The sequence below is a fragment of the Quercus lobata genome, chromosome 11 (assembly GCF_001633185.2).
Source record: "Quercus lobata isolate SW786 chromosome 11, ValleyOak3.0 Primary Assembly, whole genome shotgun sequence".
Classification (NCBI taxonomy): domain Eukaryota; kingdom Viridiplantae; phylum Streptophyta; class Magnoliopsida; order Fagales; family Fagaceae; genus Quercus; species Quercus lobata.
In genome coordinates this window covers 2,016,418-2,026,120 of record NC_044914.1, presented here as the reverse complement: position 1 = coordinate 2,026,120, position 9,703 = coordinate 2,016,418, and the positions used below count along the sequence as shown (strand labels likewise).

The 9,703-nt window shown below is 32.6% G+C and overlaps 2 protein-coding genes across 2 annotated transcripts; both read right to left on the bottom strand.

Moving 5' to 3' along the window:
• Nucleotides 1-4,348: 4,348 nt before the first annotated feature.
• Nucleotides 4,349-6,022, bottom strand: LOC115968468 (disease resistance protein RPP2B-like). Its single transcript, XM_031087872.1, has 4 exons — nucleotides 5,100-6,022; nucleotides 4,662-4,934; nucleotides 4,544-4,586; nucleotides 4,349-4,407 (listed from the first exon to the last, which is right to left on the bottom strand). The coding sequence occupies exons 1-4, from the start codon at nucleotides 5,646-5,648 to the stop codon at nucleotides 4,349-4,351; spliced, it is 924 nt and encodes a 307-aa protein (XP_030943732.1). The 5' UTR covers nucleotides 5,649-6,022.
• A 474-nt stretch (nucleotides 6,023-6,496) lies between these two features.
• On the bottom strand, nucleotides 6,497-7,591 carry LOC115967262 (TMV resistance protein N-like). Its single transcript, XM_031086340.1, has 2 exons — nucleotides 6,916-7,591; nucleotides 6,497-6,568 (listed from the first exon to the last, which is right to left on the bottom strand). The coding sequence occupies exons 1-2, from the start codon at nucleotides 7,413-7,415 to the stop codon at nucleotides 6,559-6,561; spliced, it is 510 nt and encodes a 169-aa protein (XP_030942200.1). The 5' UTR covers nucleotides 7,416-7,591; the 3' UTR covers nucleotides 6,497-6,558.
• Between the last annotated feature and the right edge of the window lie 2,112 nt (nucleotides 7,592-9,703).

The window sequence follows — 9,703 nt, the reverse complement described above, 5'->3', positions numbered from 1 at the left end:
AAAAAAAAAAAAAAAAAAAAAAAAAAAAAAAAAAAAAAAAAAAAAAAAAAAAAACTGAATCGCATTAACCTAAAGTAGATTAAAGAGTATAAAAAATTATCAACCTAAAACGAAGATGCAAGAAAAATAAAAAATAAAAATCCACTCAAAAATTTTGTGTGTGTGTCTGAGAGAGAGAGAGAGAGAGAGAGATAGAGAGAGAACCTTTTTTTTGTAAGGGAAAACTACGCATAGAATGAAAGAGATAGTGACAAATTTATAGTAAGAGAGTGTGAATAAGAAGAGACAAAAATAGAGGAAAATGAAGAGAAAGATGAAGAATAATATTAATGTAGAGGGTAGTGGGGAGATGAGAAGGTGAGAGAATGGGAGAAGGAGAAAGGTTGGAGAAGTAGTGGGGAAATGAAAAGGTAAGGGAGGGAGAAAGGTTAGAGAAGTGTAAATATAAAATAAAAAAAAGTATTATCAATAATTATAAGAAAATGGAAAGAAAAAAGATAATGACATGGACGCTGACGTGTCTCAATGTGAGCGCAGTAGTATTAAACGCTACGCTTCGGCTTTTAGTAATATATAGATATAGATATAGATTGGAAAAACTCTTCTACCAATAAGTATGAATTATTTTCTTCTAAAAATCCCAACCAAAGGCATTTTGGGAATTAAAGTAGCTTAAATTTTGGCCAGGAAGACGTAAATGAGCAAATAACCTAATGCAGTATCATCCCAGCACATTAAAAATAAATACTCCATAGACTTGAATGGTTCAAACCAAAACATCCCAATGTGACTTTAACAGCAAATTTGGATCGATAGACATTTCCCTGTTCTCTACTTCAAACACAAGTACACAATTGAGCAATTAATATTGTCATGACATCCATCCAAAACCAAATACAACTGCTTACTAGTTAGATGTAGGATTGCATTGAAAGAATGATGTGCAATGAAAGTTATACATGTCTTGGTTTTGTTATTTGTTTCTCTGATCAGTATTCACACATGTTGAGGGACTCCATTTTATTCTTCATTGTCATTCTTCCATTTTTCAAGTAATTTTTTTTAAAAAAAAAATTGGATTCGTTTATGGTGTATTTTGCATGAGGTTAATTTCAATGTTAGAAGATATATATTAAAAAACATCTAAATAGGGGGTAAAACATGACCGTTTAAACGTATAAAAATTCAACAGCAAAAAAAAGAAAAAAAAAGAAGGCACCAACAATTGACATTTCAACTGCACATTAAATTAAACAAACATGCATCAATAACAAAGCAAAAATAAATAATCACATGACTTACAACATAAGAAGCTACCAAAAGGAGTGCCCTGATTCCAGATCCAAAGACATAAGTAACTAGGCCATTCTTCAATTGGAATGTTGACTCAACAAATTGGTTAATCGGAAAGCTCTCACCCAAAAGCAAAAATCCTTTTTTCCAGTTCCTGCGATAATGTCTAGGTCAGACTTAATAGATTTGATAATTCCATGATATGCATGATCAAATTCATTACTTCTTAATATCGTCAGAAAATATTGAAATCAAAGGGTCAATTTTAGGTTTCAATACATTATCAGTTGATTCATTTCTTTATCAATTTTTATGAAATGCTCTGAACTTTAATAAAGGAAACGATTAAATCCACTTCCAAAGACACCAAGAAAATCCAATTGAATTTTATAACATAATGAGTTGCATTTATTTATGGGAAAAAATATTGGTATGCCTTTGCAAGCTAGAAAATATTCCACTATTACATAGGTTGTAGAACAACTTGATGTGAAAGAACAAAACCTTGTTAATAGGATTTCACCCAGCAACTTAGCTCGGTTCTACACATTCGGTTTTTCAATCATCACTTCAGAGTCCAACAAATCAATAACAAAGACACATTTCACTCAAAGTTAAAGCTATAAAATAGCATGCCCAAGTGAGGAGAAAAAACCAAAGAGTGTCACCCAAAACGTTATAACGAAAAAGTCTTAACAATATAAATTGTTATTGCCACCAGATTAAAGACCTCCTTAATTCATTCCAAAAGTGCTAAATCCACTAAAGGATCAACCTAGAAGGTAACATCAATACCAACCATAATGGAGGAGGAAATCATCAATAACAAACAAGCTAATATCAAAAATCCACATATAATTCCCAACATTTTTACAAGATCGCGAAATTTAAGACAATATATACTATCAGCAACAATTTTAAAAAGAAAGCATTTAAAATGTAATGGTGTGTTCAAAGGACCTTGAAACTATGACAATTGGCAAAGTCAAATCCATTTCAAAACCTCCTTCTCTATGAAATTAAGGATGGCATAAGCATATAAGCTCATGCCTACTGAAGTTTGAATTTTCAGAATTGGTGTTGGCTAGAAACAGACTAATAGACAAAAATACTAATACTTGCATATTATGCTAGCAATGGAGAAATGGAATAAAACTCAAAATTTTAATAAATCAAGAAGTATGAGTAACTTCATTATCAGAGAGAAAGATTATGCGATGAACACGTAATTGCTTGTTTTCATAATTTGTCTAAAAATTGAAATAGGTTTCTCATAATTTCTTTCATCTATTTTGCATTTTCTTTGGGTTAGTTTCTATTCAAATTATGTTGGTACCCAATCCAATGAATGAGCATCCAAAGATGCAAATGAAACAATGCAACTAAAAAAGAAGAGACATACCTTGGCATCAAATGCTAAAGAAATGGAATGGGAACAATGAAGAAGAAAATTGTTTCAAAGTTCTTTTTCAAATGGAGGCATATTTCTTCTTCCAAGTTCAATCAAGATTTTCTCATTTTCTTCATTGGAGAATACAAATTGAAGTCAAAATCATCATCACTGACAAAGTTATGGGCCATTGAAGAAGAACCCAAATGAAACCCCTCACTAACTGTTGAGCCAATTCCCAAACCTGGCAAACCCAAGCGTAATTCGAACATGTCTGTCATATTTTTTGTAAGGTCTATACTAGATGGCAAAGAAATGTGGCTAGCGTCATCAGGGACAGTGACCTGAGGCTGAGGAGGCAGATAATTTCTTCCCGTGGGAGAAGTGCACAGTGACAAACTCAAATCACATTCATCATCATGAAAGCCCTCCAAAGGTGAGTCAAAATCAGTATATGTTGTTTCCATTGAATTTGAATTTGAAAGCTCCAAACAAGAGTTTAAGATGTGGGGGGAAGGCGTGATAGTGTTTGAAATAGAACAAATGGGGAAGGCAGGTATTGAAGTAGGTGGGAGAGTGTCGGTGGAGAGATCTTGAACAAGAGGACAGATGCATTCAGCATGGATCCCACACCTTAGGATTTGAGATACACCTGGATATGATTCACATTCAAATTCAACCTCCACACGATTCCGCTCAAATAGATTTAAGTCCTTTGACCAAGGACTAGAAAACATAAAAAACAATACATGATTACACGTCACATGCGTAATCCGTTTGACCCCTAAAGGAAACCAATAAATCCACTCTATCCCATTAAATTTCGTGGAGACTCGAATAGTAGCATTCCGTTCATTCGGTTCGAAAACAAAACAGTAAACAAATTTTTGATAATCATAATCACGACCGATCCAAAATGAAATGGAATTTCCTACACTTTGATGATTGAACCATTTTGGAATATCTGATCCAGGTAGTATAAGTTCATAAAACTCAAAATCAAATGGATTTTTTCGTGGTTGCCAAAATGCTCCAAACTGTTTGCAATAATCAAATTCAAACAAATTTAATACCGTATTTTCAAGAAGGTAAAAAGAGTGTTTCTATATAACATTGAATGAAAGAGAGAGAGAAACACCTGACTGAACAATCTGTTTGATGATTGTGGATGTAGCGAATGGGAGTTTAGTACATACACTCCTCTTATAGATGGTGGAAGCCTTGGAATTTCCCGAAGATACTTACAGCCTCTTATTCCGAGTGTCTCTAATCTAGTAAACTTAGTGATGCTTTCCGGGATGGTAATAATATTGATTTCATTTAAATATAGACGTTCCAATACAGGAAAGTAATCAGACTTCATCAAAAAATCTAATTCAATTAGATTTCCAACATTACTCAAATCTAGATTTTCAACATTGCTTAGATCTAGAAACGCAAATGACTTTGTAAAAGCACCACGTTCAAACCAGAGTCTTGATTTGCCAGTATATATACATAATATCTCAGGCAATGGTAATTTATAGATGATATCTTCAAGATCCACAACATTTTTACAGCAATAGCTATATAAACCATGAAACCACAAGATGTCATAACCCCAGTTGATAAACCATTCGTCGAATAAGAAAGAAAAAAAATCAAGACTTGAGCAAGATGAAATATTCAAAGTGTTGAGAGATTTCCACGTGAGATGGCTTGGAAAATTTTGAAGTTTTTCACAACTAGAAAGACGCAATTTTTGAAGCTTATCAAGAAATCCAATGGACTTATGAAACTCAACTAAATTTTTACAATATGAAAGGTCCAAGATCTCTAAGTTTGGGGAACATAAATTAGGTAATTTTGTAATAGAATCACATTTGCTGAGGTTGATACATGTCAAATTCTGGAAGTGAAACTCCTGTAGAAAAAAAAAAACTATGTTCAACAAACTTTAAATTAAAATTTTGAACATAACTTTTAAAGAAAACCATACCTGCTTAAATAACTTCTCTAACCGAATGCGACTACGTGGCATCTCGAGTGTAACAAGTTTTTGAGGACAAAAATTGGATGGTAAGGGAAAATGAAAATTAGGCAAATGAAGCAACCTTAATCCGTTGGGGAGATATTCAAGTTCTTCACAAATGTGCACATTATCAACTATAAGAAATTTGAGATTTCTCATCCTTTCGAAAGCTTTAGGTGCCAATGTCACCGTTATTGGTTTATGGAAGCACAACATTATGCCTCGAATTTTATCTGAACCCTGTTTGGATAAAGCATTGGGTGGAACACATTGCACAACAGAAATTGTCAACATCATAACAAATTGAAATTTTAAACAAAATAGGTTAATGATAAACTAAGATTTTCCTCAACATTAAAAAGAAAAAAATAGTTGATTTTGTTTTGCTTAAAAAAGAAGTTATACCGTATTTTCTGTAAGAACTTCTAAAGCATCATCATAACACCATAGCCTTGTACGTTCTCCAGGCACATTTGATTCTTGTCGAACAATTTCTCTACCCATTTGTTGTAGCAAGTCATGCATCCATAACTTGTCAAATTCAACCCTTATGAGACACTTATCAATAAGTTTTGAAATACCAGAATCCGGATATAAATTGCAAGCAGCTAAGATATCCACAACATAATTTTTGGACAATCCTTTGAAGAAACATGCAATATCGAGGAAAATATCCTGTTCATTTTTGTCCAATCCTTCAAAACTTACTTTTAGTATTTTTTGAATTTCTTTGTTGGGAATATTCTTATACTTTTCTAATTCACTTTCCCATTGGCAAATGTTTCTTCCACGTAAATCAGAACCTATAATTTGTAGAGCTAATGGAAGGCCATTGGCATAAAATATGAATTGATCTGTAAGTTGTAAATAATCTGCCTCAGGTTCATTTTTGTTGAAGGCATTCTTTACTAAAGAGCTGAAAAGCTTCATGTCGATCCAATTGCACAACCTCATAGATTAAAGGATCATTTTCAAGAGTGGTTAGCACATGTTTGTCTCTTGTTGTTATAATAACTCTACTTCCATTAGCAAGCCAATCACATTCTCCGAGAAAATTTTCTATTTGGCCCAATTTATCCACATCATCAAGAATCAAAAGAATCTTTTTACACGAAAGTCTTTCTTTGATCACATTGATTCCTCTGGATGTACTATGCACCTTAAATTCTTTACTCCCTAAGATCTCAGAAAGAAGTTGCTCTTGTAGTTTGATTATGCTACAATCTGTTTTTGAATTTTCTCTGACATTCATTAGGAAGCTACTTCCTTCAAATTGATCAGCAACTTTATTATAAACAACTTTTGCAATTGTAGTCTTTCCTATTCCTCCAAGGCCATGAATTCCAACCATGCAAACACCATTTAAATTAATATCTAAAAGATTTTCTACGACTTTTGCATGAGAATCTACTCCAATTAGGTATTTAGCAACAAATAACTTAGAGCGATTTGATTTGGTACTTGATACCACTCTAATAATTCCTTGGATAAACTGATATTCAGGATAACTGCCAATTGTAGAGCATAGGAAACATAAGTACACTAGCTGGAAATGTGAATACAAAAATGAACTAAATTCAAGATGATTAGATGTGTGACTTACAAGTGACACATTTTTTAAATTAAGTAAATGTGCATGTAACTCATAGTCATAGATTTAAGACAATAATTAATGTGAGACTTAAATGTGCATTTTTTCTTCTCTTGAGTCCTCTCTCTCTCTCTCTCTCTCTCTCTCTCTCTCTCTCTCTCTCTCTCTCTCTCTCTCTCTCTCTCTCTCCTCCTAACACTTTGTCACTACCCCTTCTTCTTGTTCTTCGCCTCATGCCACTTGCCGCCTCTTCATCCTACGTCACTAACCCATTTATAATACTCTGAAAATGAAATGATTAAGAAAATTTGCAAATTATTAAGTTGATGAACCTTGATTTAAATCACACTTCCTTCTCTCACAAGTGTGGGTGAAAGGTAATATCGTCGGATGAAAGCACATTAGATGTGTTTGTAATTTACCAATCAAGTAAAAATATAAAAATAAACCTTCTATTTGTGTTGGCCTTTAATGCTTTAGTAGTAGCAGTGCTCTTAGTGCCTTAGTAGATAGTAGTAGCAAATATTATTGTAATAAAATATTTTCGTAATTTGGTATTTAGTGGTCATAACAAAACCATTAGAGGTTTGAAAGCTATAAAAAGAACAAGATTAGTGATTAGATACATACCCATCCTCATAATGCCATCCAGACAAACTAGCTGCTTCATATAAAGCTGCCCTCCACCTCAGCACTTTCTCTATGTTATTCTCGAATTTTTTTTCATGTGTAGTTAGTGCTAATCCAAAACTACCTTCCTGCTTGCGTACTTCAAATGGATCCACTTTGTAAAAAACTGGTAAAACTTTTTGTCCATTTTTCTTACACTCAATAATTTTGGTAAGTTCTTCAAGGCACCAAGTGGAAAATGCAAAGTTTTGAGAGAATATGATAATTGAAATCATTGATGATTTAATGGCTTTGATAAGTTCTGCTGAAATTTCTTCACCTCTTTGGAGATCTTTATTATCAATGAAGGTCTTGAAACCTTTGTCACACAAAGCCTGATATAAATAGCCAGTAAAACCATGGCGAGTATCTTCATCCCTAAAACTCAAGAAGACATCATAGTCCCCCCTATGAGTGGAAGAAGAAAAGGAGTCTCCCTCATCGGTTGGGAAGGCCACCATCAAGATCTATGAGGAGAAGATTGGAAAGATCAGAGATGTGATGAAATGAGAAGTACAAGAGATGAGCAAACCACACCAAAAAAAAAAAAAAAGTGTCTTTTGACAAAGAGCAATTTGAATGGAACGCTCAAGTTGAATGAACAATTAGGAAGGGGAATAGGAATGAAGGCCTTGAAAAAGAGCCTTTAAAGCAAAGAAATTCCTATGCACCTTCAGTTTTCCTAAGAAGTTAAGTAGAAATTGCAAAACAGTGACTTTTATTTTTAGACTAAGTCTTTATTCCATACGTGTATATATATATATATATATAAAGTCTTTATTGCATAGAAAATGAAAAAAGCAGTTTGAATATGCCGCCAAAAAAAAAAAAAAAAAGCAGCAAAAGCACTACAAAATAAGAAATCCCTCTTCCTCGAAGTTTCCATGGTGCAATCTTTCAAACCAACGGTCCCACGTAGTTTTAGCTTTCCTTCCAATAGGTTAAAGTTGTTTATTCCATCACATTTCACTCTCACATGTACGAAGATTTTGATTGGAAACTTGGAAGGTGAGATATATTAGTTGGGTTAAGATTGAAAAGTTTTGACATCATTAGGGCCGTTTGGTAATGTTGTTCTAATAACGTTATTTGTATTTTTTTTTAAAATACGTGTGGGTGAAAAATTGTATGGAAATACATGTAATGGCGATGGTGAAACGGCAGAGGAATAAAAGAAATAGAAAGATGGGTGAGGAGTGGATGATGAGAGTTTGAGAGTCATGTTTTTGAGAAAGAGAGAGCGAGTGTGAAACGGCAGAGGAATAAATATTACTTTCATGAGAGTGGGAATAAAAAATAATATTTTTTGTTTTAGACTGTTCTTATTCAATTATTCCATAGAAAAAGAAAAAACCAGTTTGAATATGCTGCAAAAAAAAAAAAAAAAAAAAAATGCAAAAGCACTAGAAAGTAAGAAATCCCTCCTCCTTGAAGTTTCCATGGTGCAATCTTTCCAACCAACGGTCCCACACAGTATCAGCTTTCCTTCCAACGAGTTAAAGTTTGTTCCATCACATTTCACTCTCATGTGTACGAAGGTTCTGATTGGAAACTTGGAAGGTGAGATAAATTAGTTGGGTTAAGATTGAAAAGTTTTGACATAATTATTAATTGATTTTTTATTTCCCATAATATTAACAAGAATAATATTATAGTCATAAACTATATTACAATACTTGAGTAATTCTTGTGCCACACCAAAAGGCATAACATTGGCCACAACTTGCCCATGTGGCAAGCTGTGGTTGGTAGAGGGGTGTCCCCACATGGACTCACCATCACCCCTCCACCAACCACAACTTACCACATGGCGAGTTGTGGTCAATGTTGTGTCTTTTGTTATGGCACTAGAATTTTTCTTTTACATTATGTTGATGTGGCCAACCTCTTATTAGTTTTCGTCTAGATCCAACATTAATATCACTTTTTCATTTACCAATAATCAATCACTACATCAACCATTTGTAAATTTTTTTGTAAAATAGTTTGTATCTCTAGTGTTATTCATATTAACAAATTTATAGAAGATAGAGTATCAATTGTCAATGATTCTAATATTTTTTTTATAGAGTATCAATTATTTTTTAACAAAGATTCTCTCAAAACTAGTTAGGAAATAAACTCTTCAAATTTTTATATGTCTTTATATTAAGTGTGCATTTGGCTCTAGCTTAAAAAACCAGCTTATTTTACTATTTAACTTATTTTTGCTACTATTTATGGCTCCATTACACTTTTTGGTATTATTCATAGGTCCCACTGTACTATTTCAGCTAACTTTTACCTTTATCTATCGTACTTTTAGCAAAAAGTTTTCAGTTTTAGCAAAATAAACAAATCTCAAACAGACCCTAAGTGTGAATTTTAAAAATCTAGCACCTGGATTACATGTGCTTATTATATCATCCGTGCTTGCAAAATTTCAATAAAATCAAAAATCAATTGTTACGTCATTAAAAAAAAAAAAAAAAAAAATTTCAAGTTTTTGTGATATAAAATTGTGTATAAAAAAAATTTATTGATCGAATAATAAATAACATTTGATTTGAATGGAATTTAATATGCGTATTAAGAACATAAAGAACATGAAATTCAACAATTAAATTTTCAAAATTCATAAATATATATATATTTGTGAATTTTGAAGAATTTTTCTTCAAAATAGTTTACAGAGAAACTTTGTTCATTATTATTACTAGTCGCTAACCTGTGCGATGCACGGAAAAAGTGTTAAGTATGATATATAATT